General features: G+C 48.8%; 1 protein-coding gene across 1 annotated transcript; it reads right to left on the bottom strand.

Annotated features, from left to right (window-relative positions):
* Nucleotides 1-2,418: 2,418 nt before the first annotated feature.
* Nucleotides 2,419-11,483, bottom strand: KCNK4 (potassium two pore domain channel subfamily K member 4). The gene is made up of 6 exons (XM_081340324.1): nt 11,087-11,483; nt 10,271-10,391; nt 9,371-9,531; nt 8,778-8,964; nt 8,052-8,191; nt 2,419-5,106 (listed from the first exon to the last, which is right to left on the bottom strand). Exons 1-6 carry the CDS (start codon nt 11,273-11,275, stop codon nt 4,615-4,617), a joined length of 1,290 nt encoding a protein of 429 aa, XP_081196450.1. The 5' UTR covers nt 11,276-11,483; the 3' UTR covers nt 2,419-4,614.
* Between the last annotated feature and the right edge of the window lie 7,171 nt (nt 11,484-18,654).

The following is an 18,654-nucleotide window of genomic DNA, read 5'->3' as shown; positions in this document are numbered from 1 at the left end:
TGCAAGACGGGAAGGGCTCAGGGTTACCTCCAGCGCATTCGGTTTGAAAGAAAGGAGGAGGTTGGCAGCTCGGGGTTGAAATGAGGAGTCCTGGGTGGTCTGTGAGCCTGGTGGTTTCCTTGCAGACGTTTCGTGAGCCCCAACTAAGGGAACGTCATCAGGGCTAGAAGGGAATAGGGTTTGCGGGGAAGAGAAGGAGGAGGAGGAGGAGGATTGTGGGGTCCTTGGTGCCCTCTGAGCTGGGTGGTTTTCTTGCAGACGTTTCATGACCCAACTAAATTACATCATCAGTGCTAGAAGGGAGTGGGGTTTGCGGGGAGGAGGAGGAGGAGGAGGAGGAGGAGGAGGAGGAGGAGGAGGAGGAGGAGGAGGAGGAGGAGAAGAACTGTGGGGTCCTTGGTGCTCTCTGAGCTTGCTTGTTTTCTTGCAGACGTTTCACGACCCTTCCAACTTTGTTATTCTGTTAATTTTGTTAATTGGATTTGGGCAGCCCAGAATAATGGGATTCGCTCTCTTACCTGGGTTTTGATCCCATCGGAGGTCGATGGCAGATTTGATTTACTCCTGTCTTTTTCCATTTTGAAATCACCCAAAGGGAGACACACACACACACACACACACACACACACCCGTGGAGTAGGTCAGGCTGAGGGGGTGGGCAGCTAATCGATAAGATAACCCACTCCACACAAAGCGTTTTTCTCTCACTCCCACGGCAACAGAAATCCACAGAACCCGGAGTTCCATTTATCTCTCCGTCTTCTGCTGAGGCTGACTTTCCTTTTTTTTTTCTCTTAATCTTCCTATTCTGCTGTCTTTCCCATCAACTGAATGTTATTTTAATAATGATCATGGTGGTGGTGGTGATGATGATGATGATGATAATAATAATACAAAAACTCAGAACATCTTACATTTTAAGGAGATACCTGGTTGATACCTAGGATGCTGGCAGCAACCCGTGTCAACCATGAGTGCCAGTCAATTTGAGTGTTCAGTTGACTGAGTTTCATGTTTTATGAATAAGAGTTTTGTAATTTAATAATGATGATGATGTTGGAAGGGACCCTGGAGGTCATCTAGTCCAACCCCCTGCTCAGGCAGGAAACCCTAGACCATTTCAGACAAATGGCTGTCCAGTCTCTTCTTAAAAACTTCCAGTGTTGGAAATAATAATAATAATAATAATAATAATAATAATAATAATAATAATAATAATAATAATAATAATAATAATAATAATAATAATAATAATAATATGCTTCGTGTGCCAGTCCTTTGAGTGGCATTATTTTAGCCAAAGGCCCCAAGGGAGGAGAGTTACAGGTCTAAATAATCAGAGTTCATTTGGTGGCTGCTGGGTATTTATTATCTCTCTGCAAAACGGCCTTTGATCTACGGCTGTATGTTTTAATCAATGTTCAAAAAACACCTCTCTGGAGGAAAGTGAATCTTGTACATTTCTGGGAAATGGTTCTCCATTCCTGTCTTTCTTCTGGCTTCTGCTCCCTTTTCAGATCTTTACTAAATCTATTAAGTAGAACACGGCACCATTAGAAATCCTTATGGGCTGTTTCCCAACCTTGACGGCTTGAAAATTTGCAGAGTTCAACTTTCTCCAACTGGAGAAATGACAGCAATAACATTTCATCCAGGTGGATCTAGACAGGTTCACAGGATCAATTCATGTAGCAATCTTGTCTATTTCACAGGACCATTTCATGAACTGGGTCTAGTCAATTTCACAGGACCATTTCATCCAAGTGGATCTGGTCAATTTCACAGGACCATTTCCCGAATTGGATCTAGTCAATTTCACAGGACCATGTCATCCAACTGGATCTAGTCAAATTTCACAGGACCATTTCACGAATTGGATCTAGTCAATTTCCCGAATTGGATCTAGTCAATTTCACAGGACCATGCCATCCAACTGGATCCAGAAAATTTCACAGGACCATTTCATGAACTGGATCTAGCCAATTTCACAGAGCCATTTCATCCAACCATTTCATCAAGTCAGTTTCAGAGGATCATGTCGTGAACTGGATCTAGTCCATTTCACAGGACCATTTCATCCAAATGTATCTAGTCAGTTTCACCCTACCTGCCATCACTTTCAGAATGCAATTGAAACCAGCCGGCCTCTTTCTCACCACTGCATCTCAGAATTGACAGCCTTGAGACACACTGGATTTGAAACTCTGTTAAAGACAAGATTATTTTTTTTAAAAAAACAAACAGTTATGTATAAAGAGAATAATAAGTCGGGATAAAAGTAAGCAAATAAATAAATAGAAACCAGCCTTCCAAAATCAGGCAAATGAGGAGGCAAATGGAATTAAGACACCATTTGGTCTGATTTTTTAATGAGTAAAGGAAGCGATGCTGGACACAAAAACACACAAAAGGCCAGAGTAGCTGTTGAGTTGTCTTAATTTCTTTAATTTTCATCACAACCCCACTTGATAAAATACACAAGATAAGAACAGGCACATTTGTGAAGTGAAGGATGGAAGAGAGGAATGAAAATGATGTTTGTCTCCTTGTAATCTCTCTCTCTCTCTCTCTCTCTCTCTCTTTCTTTCCCTCTTTCTCTTTCTTTCTTTCTCTCTTTCTTTCTTTTCTTTCTTTCTCTTTCACTTTTTTCTCTCTTTCTCTCTTCTCTTTTTCTCTTTCTTTTTCTTTTCTTTCTTTCTTTCCTTTCTCTCTCTCTCTCTCTCTCGGAAGATACTGGCACTCTACAATTTTATCAAGTCCACAAAATGGTACAGGTAGCCCTCAACACACGACCTTACAATCGGGACCAGAATTTCCTTTGCTTAACGAGCTGGTTACTAAGCGAGTCACACCCAATTTTAAGTTTGTTCTTAAGCAAATCACTGCAGTTCTTAAGTGAATGGTGTGCTCGTTAAGCGATTCCAACTTCCCCCGCTGACTTTCCTCGTCAGAAGCCAATTAGGGAAGGTCATAAAAGGACACTCACATGACCCTTGGAGATGCTGTGACGGTCGTAACTGCGGAGACCGGCCATAAATCCCTCTTTTCGGTGCGGCTGCAACTTTGAATGGTTGCTAAGCAAATGGTCGTAAGCCGAGGACTATCTGTATGAAACCTACGGGTGTTTAATGAGCCTGTTTTACTCCGAGTATTGGACGTCTTTCGTAAAGAGACCGATTTCCCCGTTTCTTCTCGGAACTACATGACCCACAATTCCTTGGGGGAGAAGCGGAGAGGGACTGAGGACTGAAACCCCCCCTTGTTTTTGTTGTGTAGATGTGCTCCCGAACCTGACACCCAAGAGAGGAAAGGTGTGTGTGTGTGTGTGTGTGTGTGTGCAGAATTGAAGAACATGCAAAGAGAGACTAAATCAACACTCAGAGCTGGGCTGGGTGGCAGCGCTGCCAATTTGCCAGGACGTTCAATTCCAGAAGCCTGGCAGAGACCCCACAGCTACCACAGGCACAATAGGTGGAGATGGCCCACCCCCTGTAAATTTTAGAAGCGCAAGCTGTGTGTGGGGGGTGGTCCTCAGGGGGCTGAGAAAGCTGAGTAGCCATTGTGCAGAAAAGATCCTGTAATGGTACGCGGGAAAGACCTTGGGAGAAGGATGAAAGATGCTGCTTAGGGAACAGTTAAATAGGAGAGACGTTTCCAACCTCGGCAACTTTAGACTTGTGGACTTCAACTCCCAGAATCCCTCTGTTAAGTGAGTTTTGCCCCCTCTCACCACCTTTCTAGCAGCATTTATTAAGTTGAATCGCGCCGGCTGTTGAGTTAGCCACGCGGTTGCAAAACGAATCCGACTTCCCCACTGACTCGGTTTGTCAGGGGGTCGCAGAAGGGGATCACGTGACCCCAGGACGCTGCAACCGTCATAAATAGGAGCAACGGATGGAAACCAATCAAAGAAAGAAAGAATCTGGAATTAAGGAGAAATGGCCGAACCATGAGAACAATAAACCACTGGAACGGCTTGCCTCCAGAAGTTGTAGGTGCTCCAGCGCTGGAGGTTTTTAAGAAGAGATTGGATGGACTCTTGTCTGGAATGGTTTAGGGCAGGCCTACCCCTGGTCTAGGGCTTCCTGCTTGAGTATAAGGGGTTGGACTGGAAGACCTTGAAGGTCCCTTCCAGCTTTATTCTGATAGAGTCAGATTCGACTGAAGAGATAACCACCTCTTCTTCTTCTTCCTCTTCCTCCTAATCTCTTTTACAGCCGGAGTGACTAGGGAGGGTCCCTTCTGAGCCTGTCCACTATGTAGCCAAGGGCTCAGCTGCCTCTTATCGGACTGTTCCCTAGCCAGCACCTCTTTACCCTGCCACCCGGGGTTCTTTCCCACCTACCATTCCAGAGAGGGGGAAACGCCAAGAACGTGGGGCACAGCCCAGTCACCGCCAGGAGCCCCCCCTCCCCGTTGTCGCCGCAAAGAGGATAGACACATGCCAGAGCAGTAAACTCTCGTGCAAAGAAGGGCAGAATTGCTTAGGGTTTCGCTCTGCCCGGAGCGAGGGAGAGAATGGATGGATGGATGGATGGATGGATGGATGGATGGATGGGTCGGCACCATGGATCAGACAATCCCACCGAGTTACGCACGGACCCACTGCTGTCTTCACACCGATTCACCTTTGTCCCGGGTCCGGCTCAGAAGAACCATGGGTAACCCCGTGGGCACGGCGGGGTCCGTGCGATGCCGTGCCCGTGGGTGCCAGCGACGGGGCAGACGAGCGGAGGGGGGCCCTCCTTCGCTGAGTGTGTCGGAGCTCTCGTCAATGAAAGCCAGATTTTCCCCCGTGTAGTCTATTGGCCGGGGGGAAACGGCACGGCAGGCGTTCAGCGGGGGGGTGTTTTGTGGCAGGGACGAGGAGTGTCCCGGGCAGAGCATGGGGACAGGTGGCATTACAGCCGGGTGCTGCAAGAGGAACGGAGGTGGCGGCGAAGACAGGGGGTTTTCCCCTTGTGGCAGGATGGCCGAAGGCGACAACGGCTTCCCCTTTAAGGAGGCTACACGGTGCAACTTATCCGGGAAAGCCACGCTTGGGACACGGAGCTGCGACGCCACGTTGCCAGTCCAGGAGGCAGCGTGAGCTGTGAAATCTCCCATCTGCGGAAAAACAGGAAAATCAAGATGCAAAGAGAGCCAGGCCACCCAGGCCTCTGCGAACGCCAGAATTCCCAGGATTCCTCGGGGGCTGGTTGCCTGTGCTGCAACGGTCGTTAAGTGTGAAAAATGGTCGTAAGTCCCTTTTCCCCCCCAAAGAGGTTGTAACTTCCAATGGTCACTAAAGGAACAGTTGTGTAAGTTGAGGACCGCCTGTATTAAAAAAAATGCAACGTGGTAGCCCAAATCTGCCTTTTTCAAACAGGAATTCCATGCAGGGTGAACTGTAGCACACCCAGACACTTGCTCCTCAGCCAAGGGAGGATGGGGCTGGTAGTCCAAGACCACCCAAAGGGTCCTGCAGCAAACCAGAGCCGGCTTTTCGAAGTTCTAACCTGGTTTGTTTCTCTGCCTTCCCTTTGCAAATCAAGCATCAGCGGGAGAGAAACAGCTTTCAATTAAGGCCGCTAATGAACGAGCGGGCGTGGGAACAAAATTAACACCATCTGGGTTTTTGTTTTTTTTTGGAGCGGCAAAATGCCCAGCCTGTAGCTGTTAGAAGTGTGTGTGTGTGTGTGTGTGTGTGTGTGTGTCTGTGTGAGAATTCTCCAGCTAGGAAATTGCCAGCTGCAATTTAAATTAATTCCTCCTTCGGCAACGAGTTTGGGATAATCGGACAGATTAGAACAAACGCTCATGACCGTTAAGTGGGCCGAATGCAGCAATTAGAGCCGTAATCCAGTTTTAGTGCCAAAGCATAAATCGCTAGAAAACAAAACATTTTTTTTAAAAAAAGTAAAGGATTTGCGATTCCAATAAAGGAGAATGTTTGTAGCTCGGGGATGGAATGAGGGGTACCTTGATGGTCTCTGAGCTCGGTTGTTTTCTGGCAGACATTTCATGACCCAGCTAGGGAACAGCATCAGTGCCAGAAGGAAATGGGAATTATGGATGATGATGATGATGAGGAGGAGGAGGAGGAGGAGGAGGAGGAGGAGGAAGACTGTGGGGTCCTTGATGCTTTCTGAGCTTGGTTGTTTTCTGGCAGACATTTCATGACCCAGCTAGGGAACAGCATCAGTGCCAGAAGGAAATGGGAATTATGGATGATGATAATGATGATGATGATGATGAGGAGGAGGAGGAGGAGGAGGAGGAGGAGGACTGTGGGGTCCTTGGTGCTTTCTGAGCTTGGTGGTTTTCTTGCAGACATTTCGTGACCCAGCTAGGGAACAGCATCAGTGCCAGAAGGAAATGGGAATTATGGAGGAGGAGGAGGAGGAGGAGGAGGAGGAGGAGGAGGAGGAGGAGGACTGTGGGGTCCTTGGTGCTTTCTGAGCTTGGTGGTTTTCTTGCAGACATTTCGTGACCCAACTAGGTAACAACTTGTCACCAATGATGGTGTTACCTTGAGTCTACCTATCAAGAACCCCCTCAGGATTTGCAATTCTTTATCTTTCTGTTCTTTCCCGGATAAATTTTTTAAGAGGCGGGGAAGCTGAGGTCAGGATTTGGCTGAATTTGGCCCGAGGTTTTGCTCGGGAACTCTGGACGCTTTCACCAGGCAAAAGCTTCCGTCCGCTTAATGAAACTATTGACTTAATAAACATTTTAGATACCTTGAGATTTGTTTGTTTGTTTCCCTTCGATGGCCAAATGCAACGGACCTCTTCTAAGAGTTGCAAATCGAATTGGCGTCCTGAGACTTCCCAATTTTTCAGATTAAAACAGAGACGCTTTAATGCGGCCTCTGAAACCGTGTTCAAGTTTTTATGGGCTTTACGATCCTTCTAAAGGCTATCGTTTTTGGGAGTGCAATCTTGGGGCTGATCCCAGAACTATCCAGTTTCAAATCTGGATTTGAAACCGCCTACCAAGATCCTCCTTTTCTGGAAAAAAAAACCCAACAACGCTTAGAGCCGATGGGAGAATCTACTTGATTTATATTTATATTTACAGAAAGTAAGCTGATTTTAGTTACGATAAACCAACTAATTTTAAGGCAATAAACCAACCGCTTGGTTTAGCCAGGGTTTAACGACACAAAAACGTGCCTTTGGAAAACAGGAAAGGTTTACTGGATTTTAATCATGGTCTGTTGCAGAAGGGCTCACATTGGGAGCAAGCCTTACCCCTAACCTAACTATGATAGCTATGCAAATCCAGCAGCTGGTTTCATTCACTAACCAAAGTGGTTGCTGTAACCTGAGGACGTTTTCCTGGCTAGGATGGGTGAGGATTTCACACGCAATTAAGCCAACTTCTTTTCAGTTAACCTGGGAAACTCTCAAGACAGGGTGGAAAGTTTCGATAGGGTTGTGTGGATGTGCTTTTTAGGAAATAGTTTCCTAAATAGATCCTAAATAGATCGAGGTGTGCACAAGGGACGGCAGCTAGTCCTCAACGAACGACTGCAGTTGGGAAGAGGGCTGTTCAAATGAGTCGCGCCTGATTTTGCCACGGTTGTTAAGCCAATCCTTTCCGTCTTTAAGCGAATCATCTGGCCGCTAAGCGAATCTGGCTTTTCCCATTGACTTTGCTTGTCAGAAGCTGGCTGGGAAAGTCACACGCGATAATCACATTGTAGATTCAGGCTGGTTGCCAAGCGCCCAAATTTTGATCGCGTGACGGCGGGGATGAAGTAAGGGTCGTAAGTGTGAGGATCGGTGGTAAGTCCCTCTTTTAGTATCCTTGTAACTCTGCAAATGGTCACTAAGCAAATGGTCATCAGCTTATTTTTTTTTATTTTAATTCCATTTATATCCCGCCCTTCTCCGAAGACTCAGGGCGGCTTACAAGCTTAGCAGTTAGCTTAGGACGACCTATGCAGCGCTCCGTACCCTCAATCGTCTCCGGGGTAGGGTCTCATCTCCAACACAACCAAGGAGGGGAAAAACCCCTCCCGGTTTTAAATAATGGGGAGAGGGAGTTGCTTGTGGCATGCTCACCTCAGCTCTTGTGCGTCTGGACAACACCCGCAACCAGTTGCCAATCATGGTCAAAATGGAAGCGAAATATGCCAATCCCAGGAGGATCCAGACTATCACCAGCGGTTGGTACCAGAAATAAGAGCTGCTTCTCGTGTCACCTGGCAGGTAGAAGGCAGTGGGAGCTGGAGGCTTGCAACCCTTGCTCAACACCTCCTAACCTGCCAGAGAAGTCCCATCGCCTGCCTTCCTTCCTCCCTCCCTCCCTCCCTTCTTTCCTTTCTTCCTTCCTCCCTCCCTCCCTTCCTTCTTTCCTTCCTTCCTTCCTTCCTCCCTCCCTCTCTCTCTCTCCTTCCTTCCTCCCTCCCTCCTCCTTCCTCCCTCCCTCCCTCCCTCCCTCCCTCTCCTTCCTTCCTCCCTCCCTCCCTCCCTCTCTCCTTCCTTCCTTCCTTCCTTCCTTCTTCCCTCCCTCCCTCCCTCCCTCCCTCCCTCCCTCTCTCTCTCCTTCCTTCCTCCGTCCCTCCCTCCCTCCTTCATCAATGGAGGTTTTTAAAGAAGAGACTGGACCACTATTTGCCCTGAAATGGTCTAGGATCTCCTGCCTGAGCCTGGGGTTGGACTAGAAGACCTCCAGGGTTCCTTCCCACTCTGTTATTCTCTTGTTCATTCCCCCCAAGAGGACTAAATGCTGGAATCCCTCCTGGCCCGCTTTGCAAAACACGTCCATTTTTCTCCTCCGGGCCTCACCTGCCACGTAGTCGCCAAACCCCACCGTGGTCAACGTGATGACCACAAAGTAGATGCTCTCCAAGAAGCTCCAGCCTTCCACGTGCTGGAAGATCAGGGTGGGCAAGGAGACGAAGAGCAGGCAGCCGATCAGGATGAACAGCAAGGCCGAAAGGATGCGGACGATGGTGGCGCTGACCTGCCACTTCTGCGGAGGACAACAAAACCCAGAATGAGATGCAGGCCCTACGCAGGTAGTCCTCGACTTTACGGCCCCTTGTTTAGTGACCAAAGTCACAACAGCACTGGAAAAAAAAGGTGACTCAGGACCGCTTTTTCAGACTTGTGACCATTAGCGCATCCTCGTGGCCACGTGATCAAAATCCGGACGCTCGGCAACTGGCTCAGATTTATGACGGTCGCAGTGTTCCGGGGTCACGTGATTCCCCCTTTTGCGGCCGTAGAATGGTGGCAAACAACAATTGCCTCGCTTAGTAACCGAAAAATTGCGCTCGACTGAGGTCATAAGCCGAGGACCGCCTGTATCATGCTTCCAAGGAGTTGCTATTAAAAACGGGTTGATTGTTGGAAGATAATCACCAGCAAGAGCTCACCAGGAAAATATCTTCAATTTTTCCGATGCCTCTCCGGAGAGAAGATCCCAGTTGATCCCCGACGCCGGCAAGCAGCATCCCAAAAAGAGGGATTCCCACCAAGGCATAGAAGATGCAGAATAGCTGGCCGTATCGGGTCTTGGGGGAGATATTCCCAAATCCTGTTTGGATCACGGAGAGACAAGAAGAGATGTCAGGAAGAAAAAAAAGGGGGGGGGGGCGGGAAACAAGAATCCGTAGCTCCCAATCTGAGCAACGGAATGAAGCCTCCAGGTTCAATGGCAGTCTACCTGAAGCCTTTTTTTGTGTGGGGGGGAGGGAATCGCCATCCCGAAGCAGCATCCCTGCAGTTGGAACTCGCAATTACAACTCTTGCACAATTCCCACGGACAGGTGATATCAAAAATTCCACGGCTCGGCAACTGTACGTTGCGTGCGTCCCCGGGGTCACGTGACCGCCATTTTTTTTTACCTTCAGACAAGGAAAGTCAATGCGGGGGGGGGGAGCTGGACTTGCTTAACGACCGCATGATTCACTTAAGAACTGCGGTGATTTGCTTCACAGCCGTGGGAAAATATATATATATATTCTGCTCCCAGTTTTGATCGTAATTCAAGGATTACCTTGAATTTCTTTTTTTGGGGGGGGGCGTTAAGGGGCATGCCCTCTTCGCTCACTTAAAAATGTGATTTTTTTCCAATTTTGATTCCCGAATTCACCTCTTCTACACAACGTAGCCCAAAGCTATAAACTTAAGCTAGGTCAGGTTTTCCTTTAACCGTTTTAATCGAACAATTAGACCCATTGCGCAGATCGTGACACTGAGGCCACCCACTCATCAAACTACCCGCCCAGCATGTTTATCCGATCAGCGAAACTTTCAATCAAGCCCTGGGTACCGATTGTGGTGATCACAGTGCCGGCGAAGAAAAAGGCACTGTCCATATCCCAGCGAGAGATGTTGGCGTTGCTACCGTTGACCGCTGGATCCACGCCGGCTCCTGTAGCCTCGTTTACTTGCTAGGAGGAAGGACGGAAAGAGGAATTACTGACGCTTTCGTGCAAATTTCCCAGCAACGCGACCCAGATTGTTGGGGGCAATTAAGCTGACTTTGTAATAATGCCGCTTGGGGTGTGTGTGAAAGCCCTAATAAGCAGGCATATACATAGAATGAAGGCTACTGCTAAGCTTGTAAGCCACCCTGAGTCTTCGGAGAAGGGCGGGATATAAATGGAATTAAAATAAATAAAAAATAAAAATAACTCAGTTGCTTTCTTCCACCAAGTTTTTTTTTCTCCCCACAATACCTTCCTAGTATAGCCACATGGTGGGTTTCCTGGTGGTGTCCCATCCAACGAGTAAGCAGGCCAAATTTTACGTTGTGACCTCGGCCAAGGTTGGCGTAGAAGAATACTTACACTCATTTAATGACAGCTCAAAGTTATGACGGCACTGACAAGTAAAGGACTATCTGTATAAAACGTACGTGGGGGCTCTTGCTGACGATTCCCTGGCTGGGGGATTCTGGGAGTTGAAGTCCACCCGTTTAAAAATGGCTGAAGCTGAGAAAAACTCTATAGACTGGGGGAATTCTGGGAGTTGAAGTCCAGCCATCTAAAAATGGCTGAAGATGAGCAAAACTCTAATCTATAGTGGGGGATTCTGGGAGTTGAAGTCCACCCATCTGAAAATAACCCACTTGCCCTCCCCTCACCTGGATCAGCTCCTCCAGGTCCTCCAGCGCCACGCACTCGTGAGTCTTCAGGAAGTGCTCCAGGTACGCCTGGATCTTCACCTGTTGGATAGCTTCCTGGGGCTGCTCCAGCAGACGGAAGACGACGGCGCCCATCACCAGGTAAAGCACGACGATGGAGACCAGGGCCAAAACCGTCGTCCGGCGCATCACCGTACTGGCTTCGGCGGGCGGCTGGCTCAAGATGGAGTCCTTGGAGACGTAGCAGACTATGGGCAGAGAGCTGTGGTGGTCAGCGGCTGGCGGATAACTCACTGCCAGAGGATGGGCAAGGAAGACGGGGTCAGCGGGACCCACAGGATCCGAAAAGGCTGGCCTTTGCCGAAAAGCGAAGCCACCCGGGCTCGAGAATGACCGATTGGGCTCCACGGAGCTTCCCTGTTCAGGAGCAGTCTACCTTTAAAAATTAAAGGCACCAGAATGGGAGATACGATTGGGGTTTTTTGGGGGGGTGTTTTTTGGAGTTCCTTCTTGGCTCTTTTCTCTCTCCCCAGAGCGTGAGCCACACGGTTTGCTAAGAGGAGCATTTATCCATCCATCCATCCATCCACCCGAATAGAATTGGAAGGGGCCTTGGAGGTCTTCTAGTCCAACCCCCTAGTTCAATACAAATCTAGCTGAGGAAATTGGCTTTGGGGTACAAAGTGGGTACTCTGTTTTTGAGGACACCCCCTGACTTTTCCCTTTGAGCCTGAAAAAAAATATTCCTTTCCAGCTATGGACCCCGAACTCTTTGTACCAGTTACCGCCCCCCATGGACAATCAGAAAAGCCAGGACCCCAAAAAGCAAGAAACTAGTCCTCAATTTACCACAATTGGGACTAGAATTTCTGTTGCTAAGCAAGGTGGGGGTTTAATGAAATGAGCCGGGCCCGATTTGGGGGCTCTTTTCCCCTTTTGGCTAAGTAAACCACTGCCGTCATAAAGTGAAACAGGTGGTCATTAAATTAATCCGGCTCCCCCCCCTTTGAGTTTACTCGTCAAACAAAGGCCGCAAGTGGCGATCGCGTGATCCCAGGTCACTGCGACCGTCATAAATACGAGTCATTTGCCAAGCCTCTGGATTTTGATCACGTGACCCTGGGGAATGCGGTGACGGTCGTTAAGTGTGAAAAACGGTCGTGGGTCACTTTTTTCGGTGCCGTTGTATAACTTCGGTCGCTAAACGAAAGGTTGTAAGTCGAGGACTACCTGGAAGTTTTCAAGAAGAGCCTGGACAGCCATTTGTCTGAAATGGTATAGGGTTTCCTGCCTGAGCAGGGGGTTGGACTAGATGACCTCCAAGGTTCCTTCCAACTTTAATATAATAATAATAAATAAATAATAATAATAATAGTAATAGTAATAATAACAATATCACCTTCAACATCTCCTTACCTTCCAATTTGTGCCGGTTCAGAGTTCAAGAATAAAGCAAAGAGTTATTATTATTATTTTTTGCAATGCTCAGGAGCAGTTTTGCGGTTGAGGCGGGCGTTTGCCGCCTTTGCCAGCAACGAGGAGAACTTTGCGGCAAAGTGGGAGCTAAGCCAGACCCCCAAACCGAAGCCCAGTTCCGATCAACTGGAGAGGATTCAATTAAATGCCATCAACGCCGTCAAATGTCTTTCTCTTTGGCTCCGGCCAAGCCGATCAAAAATATCTCCAATTCTGCCTTTGGGAGAGCAGGAGATCTTAAGCCCAGAGGCCGGTGCCTGGATCGAGCAGGCAGCAGTTCAACAGGGGCTTCTCTCTCTAGAGCAAAGGACGACAGCCTGTGAAAAAGGCTGGCTCCCGAGCCTCAACACGGGCTTCGCTGCAGCCAGCTTCTGGATCCGACAGAACGCTTCAGCCGGAAGGAAACGGCCAGCCTGGTTGAACTGTCAATCAGATCAAAGCTTTAGACCAGCGTAAGTAAGGCAAACTACGAAGCATGAATAATTTCAAAAGCCAACTATCTGGAATACACCAAGTTAAGAAGAAAAAAACTCTCTCGCCTGTCTCTATCTCTACCTCCAACTCTATCCATGTCTATCCCTCTATCAATATCCCTTCATCAATCTATCCCATCCATCTATTCACCTCTCTATGCCTCCATCAATCCCTCCATCAATCTATCCCTCCCTCCCTCCATCCTAACCCTCCCTCCATCATTCCCTCCATCCGTCTATCCCTCCATCAATCTATCCCTCCCTCCCTCCCTATCCATCCCTCCATCCTATCCCTCCATCCATCATTCCCTCCATCCGTCTATCCCTCCATCAATCTCTTTCCCTCCCTCCCTATCCATCCACCTTATCCACCCATCCCGCCATCCATCCCTCCATCTGCCCTTCATCTGTCTATCCCTTCATCAATCTATCCCATCCATCTATTCATCTCTCTATGCCTCCATCAATCCCTCCATCAATCTATCCCTCCCTCCCTCCCTATCCATCCCTCCATCCTATCCCTCCATCCATCATTCCCTCCATCCGTCTATCCCTCCATCAATCTCTCTCCCTCCCTCCCTATCCATCCACCTTATCCACCCATCCCATCTGCCCTCCCTCCATCCCTCCATCAATCTCTCTCTCCCTCCCTCCCTATCCATCCACCTTATCCACCCATCCCTCCATCTGCCCTCCATCCGTCTATCCCTCCATCAATCTCTCTTTCCCTCCCTCCCTATCCATTCACCTTATCCACCCATCCCGCCACCCATCCCTCCATCTGCCCTTCATCTGTCTATCCCTCCATCAATCTATCCCTCCCTCCTCTCCATCATCCCTCCCTCTGTCTATCCATCTATCTAGCCCTCTATCCGTCTGTTTGTCTCTTGTCTCTCTCTGTCCATCTCGTTTCAAATTGTTTGCACGCCCCCTTTCTTATGCCGGTGGGCTTAACTGCTATGAAGAGTTGGTCTGATTTGAACTGGAAACCTGCGAGGTTGCCTCTTCGAGGCTGCAAGCAGCGTTCTGTGCGATCCGAAAGCTTGCTCGGTTGGGTCTCATGGACCTGACTGGAGCTTTTCTGCTCAGACAGCATTCCTTGTTCCAAGCCCCTCATTTGGATCCCTCAACCCCCGACACCCATGTCCCTCTGGCTGTGCGCCCTCAGAGTCCACGCTGATAAATCCTGCACGTGTTTCCTTCTTCACTCGCACCCAGGCCCGTGCACACCTATTTGTCTCCCATCCACACACACACACACACACCGGATCATGTTGGGGTTTTGGGATCGGCCGGCATTGGGGAAAGCCAAGTCCGAATTGCCCCTCGGGATGAGTTGGGCCCAGTCATCCCCTCTTGACCCAGCCTACCTCGCAGAGTTGTCGTCGTAAGGGAAATTTGCAGAATGGGTTTTTAATGTATTTCTAGAGGCAAGGCGAATTTCCCTGGGAATCCTGGTGGGACCCGACGGTGAAATGCAGGCGAGGGGTGTGGAAATGAAAATAAACACGCCAAACTCAAATGGACGGCTTCACACAACATACAAGATCTCCTGGTTGGACACTCGTGCTTGTCAAACCCCTCACAAGCTGGCCCTAGCTTCACCTTTGCGTGAAAAGCAAAGTTTTCGATTTCAAACTCATTTGCCCCCTTAGAAACCGTGGGGTTTGTCTCCTTCGGGGCTGCCTGACTTCTAAAAATGCAGGCATTTACTTACAGATCCTGACTCCCTTCTCCGATGTTGCCCCTTGTCGTGTGTGCCCCCAATTTGTGTTAACACACACACACACACACACAACCTCTTTTTTGACCAAGAACCAAGATGCCATGTGCTTTGGGACTGGCATGTCCATCATTCTTTTTTCACAATACACTGGGTGTTTTTTTTCCTCTCACTCCCAGCCCACAACTGCGTGCACAGGAACCCAGGCAGAGACCCACACACACACACACAGGTGTGCTGTCCTATCCTGTCGCACACCCAAGTCAGATCATGCAAAACCTTGCGTCCGTCCGGAGTCCCCAAGCAATTCCAACCTGCAAGCCCCTCGCCCTGTCCCTCGTCCCAGGTGTGCACACCTGTCCTGCCCTCTGCCCCCCCCAACCCTCTTTATGCTCTCCACGCCCACCCCCACCAAAAGAGAACATAAACCCGACAATAACAACAAAGCAGCAGCAACACACTTACCTGGAGGGGGGGAAAAACATGCAAAGAGGCTGTGTGGGTGAGTGATAAACGCTGTGCACATTTAATGCTGTTTCACCATCTTCTAGTCCCACAGTCTGGGCTCCTAACTCCACCCCCCCCAAAAAAAAACCCCACACAGGAGCCCCCTTTCCAAAGAGCCCTGGGAAGGGGCAGTGGTGCCTAGGGGGTGGGGAGGGGCGGTGGGGAGAGTTCAGGCACCCCCCCCTTTGGGTGTACTCACTCGCTTTGCTTGCAGCATCAGCAGACGTGGGTTAGGATGGATGGTGGCTCTCGCTAGCCTCGGGCGGCGGGAGGGGGTGAGCCTCCTTTATCTGCCTTCGCCCCCCCCTTCCCCTTCAGCCGGGACTGTCTCACCCATCACCCCCAGCCTGGCCAGCCCCCAGATCCAGCCCCACCGGGTGGAGGCGAGCGAGGAGTTGTGGGTTAACCCTTTGGGCGACCTGAGCCAGGGATGACAAGGGGAAAATGAGCAGAAAGCCACACAACTACATAATGGACACACCGTGTATTTCCTTCCTCCTCCCCCCCCCAGGGGCTTTCTCATCCCCTTCCTCAACCAAAGACCTGGGATAAGGTGTGGGGGGGGAATAGAGAAGGAAGACTAGGAAAATAGCATCCTTGGTGGCCGGGAGAATTTAGCAGGGAGGAAATGGGTCTTGAGCAAGGGATGCCCACAAGCCCTGGGCAGGATTGTGGGCAGGCAGGAGACCCCCAGGAAAGGGGGGGGGCAAGCAGAGAGATGCCACAGGGGACGGGGCTGAACGGGCCGGGTCAATCTGGGACCCCCAGAAAGGCAGGCTGAATTTTGTTCCGGCTATTAGAAGTTGCCCCCCCATCCCTTTTGCAAAAACGAAGAGAAGGAAACAGGATCCGTTCAGACAACCCATTTCACTCTGTTGAGGACTGGAGCTCTTGAGTGAGTGGGATTTGCCCAGAATGGAGAGAGACGGGGGGGGGGAGGGGAGAGGAAAGGAGGGAAGAAAGGAAGGACAACAAAGGAAAAGGAGGGAGGGAGGGAGGGAGGGAGGGAAGGAAGGAAGGAAGGAAAGGAAGGAAGAAGGAAAAGGAAAGGAAAAAGAAAGAAAAATCAGGAAATAGGAAGGAAGAAAAAGAAAGAGAGGGAGGGAGGGAGGGAGGAAAGAAAGGAAGGAAGGAAAGGAAGGAAGAAGGAAAAGGAAAGGAAAAAGAAAGAAAAGAAAAAGAAAAATCAGGAAATAGGAAGGAAGGAAGAAAAAGAAAGAAAGAGGGAGGGAGGAAAGAAAGAGAGAAAGGAAGGAAGGAAAGGAAGAAGGAAAAGGAAAGGAAAAAGAAGGAAAAAGAAAGAAAGAAAGAAAAAGAAAGGAAGAAAGAAAGAAAGAAAGAAAGAAAGAAAGAAAGAAAGAAAGAAAGAAAGAAAGAAAGAAAGAAAGAAGAAGGAAGGAAGGAAGGAAGGAAGGAAGGAAGGAAGGAAGGAAGGAAGGAAGGAAGGAAGGGAAATAAAAGGCAGGGAGGAAGAAAAGGAAAGAAAAAAGAAAAGCAGAGGAAGGAACAGAAGGGAAGAAGACAGAACGGGAGGGAAGGAGAGAAAGAGAGAGAGAGAGAGAGAGAGAGAGAGAGAGAGAGAGAGAGAGAGAGGGAACCCCAACCTTTATTTATTTATTTATTTATTTTATTTTATTTTAATTCCATTTATATCCCGCCCTTCTCCGAAGACTCAGGGCGGCTTACAAGCTTAGCAGTAGCCTTCATTCTATGTATGTGCCTGCTTGTTAGGGCTTTCACACACACCCCAAGCGGCATTATTACAAAGTCAGCTTAATTGCCCCCAACAATCTGGGTTCTCATTGCCATGAGTTTCTTGAAAGAACACACAAACAATAATAAACTCAAAAACTCAAAAGCAGCCTGACTTGGCTGTTCAACCATACTGGCATCCTAGCAGGTTTCCGGGATGGTATGCCAGAGATGGCAAAACCTGTAAGGAAGATTCCCCTCCCCCTCCCTCCTTTCCTTCCAAAAACTCCTCCGGAGCTCATCTGCCAACTCCCGACCACAATGAGCTACCAACCTCGCCTTCGGAAGCCCAGACGGCCCTTGAGTAGACCTCCAGGGATGAATTAACAGCCACATTGGAAGGAGCAAAGAAACCAACTTCCGTTATCAGCCGCGGCTCCGACCCCAAGGAACGTACAATGGAACGCTTCGATCCGGGAGGAAGGAGGATGGGGCTGGCGCCGCTGTTGGGGGTCTGCTTTGGTTTCAAATTGTGTCTCCCCAAAAAACCTGGGGGATCCTCAAAGACGTTCCCCAACCAAAACCTCCAGGAATTTCGTTGCTTTTGCTGTTCTTAGTCGCGAAGTCGTGTCCGACCCATCACGACCCTCTGGACAATCCAGGAATTTAGCCATCCACTAATATTCTGCCTTTAAAATAGAGCAGAGCTGGAAGGGACCTTGGAGGTCTTCTAGTCCAGCCCCCTGCTCAAGGAGGAGAAACTATAGTGGAATTTTCCTCCAATGGGATTTTCCCATGTATTTTACCAGGAAACATAGATAGGGCAGCCTAGAAAAGTCAATGCCCTCCTAACCATACCCAAGAACTCCGAGTTTGTTGGCGATGTCCATTTTGCTCTATGAGTCCATGGTGACCTAACCCTAAGTGGAATTTTCCTCCAATGGGATTTTCCCATGTATTTTACCAGGAAACATAGATAGGGCAGCCTAGAAAAGTTAGTGCCCTCCTAACCATACCCAAGAACTCCGAGTTTGTTGGCGGTGTCCATTTTGCTCTATGAGTCCATGGTGACCTAACCCTAACCCTAAGTGGAATTTTCCTCCAATGGGATTTTCCCATGTATTTTACCAGGAAACATAGATAGGGCAGCCTAGAAAAGTTAGCGCCCTCCTAACCATACCCAAGAACTCCGAGTTTGTTAGCAATGTCCATTTTGCTCTATGAGTTCATGGTGACCTAACCCTAACGCATCCTATACCTTTTCAGACAAGTGACTGTCTAGTCTCTTCTTAAAAGCCTCCAAGGATGAAGCGCCCACGATTTCTGGAGGCAGGTTGTTCCACTGGTTAATTGTCTATCCCAGGGGTAGGCAACCTTGGCTCTTTTATGACTCGTGGACTTCAACTTCCAGAATTCCCAGTCAACATGTTTTATATTTATTTATATTTATATTTATTAAATTTTTATACCGCCCTTCTCCCGAAGGACTCAGGGCGGTGGGCTTTAAGATGGGTGGGCTTCAAATTCCCAGAATTTACCGGTCCCGCCATAGGTCTCTCTCTCTCTCTACCACTCTGAGCTCAGAAAGAATGGCCCAATAACGAATAATCAATAAATAAAACCGATTTCAACATTTTAAAGCACTAAACAGTTCGCCTCCTTTTGTCTAAATTTTTCACCCGCGGGGCGGCAGAATC

Source organism: Vipera berus, assembly GCF_964194415.1.
Source record: "Vipera berus genome assembly, chromosome: 16".
Taxonomy (NCBI): domain Eukaryota; kingdom Metazoa; phylum Chordata; class Lepidosauria; order Squamata; family Viperidae; genus Vipera; species Vipera berus.
This window is presented reverse-complemented; position numbering and strand designations above follow the sequence as displayed.

Excerpts from the sequence above, each read along its gene's own strand:
- KCNK4 (XM_081340324.1), bottom strand. The coding sequence starts at position 11,275 with ATGCGCCGGACGACGGTTTTGGCCCTGGTCTCCATCGTCGTGCTTTAC. Across the intron at positions 9,532-10,270 it reads CACTGTGATCACCACAATCG|GATTTGGGAATATCTCCCCC; the intron begins GTACCCAGGGCT and ends TGATCCAAACAG. Across the intron at positions 5,107-8,051 it reads CCAGACGCACAAGAGCTGAG|ATGGGAGATTTCACAGCTCA; the intron begins GTGAGCATGCCA and ends GTTTTTCCGCAG.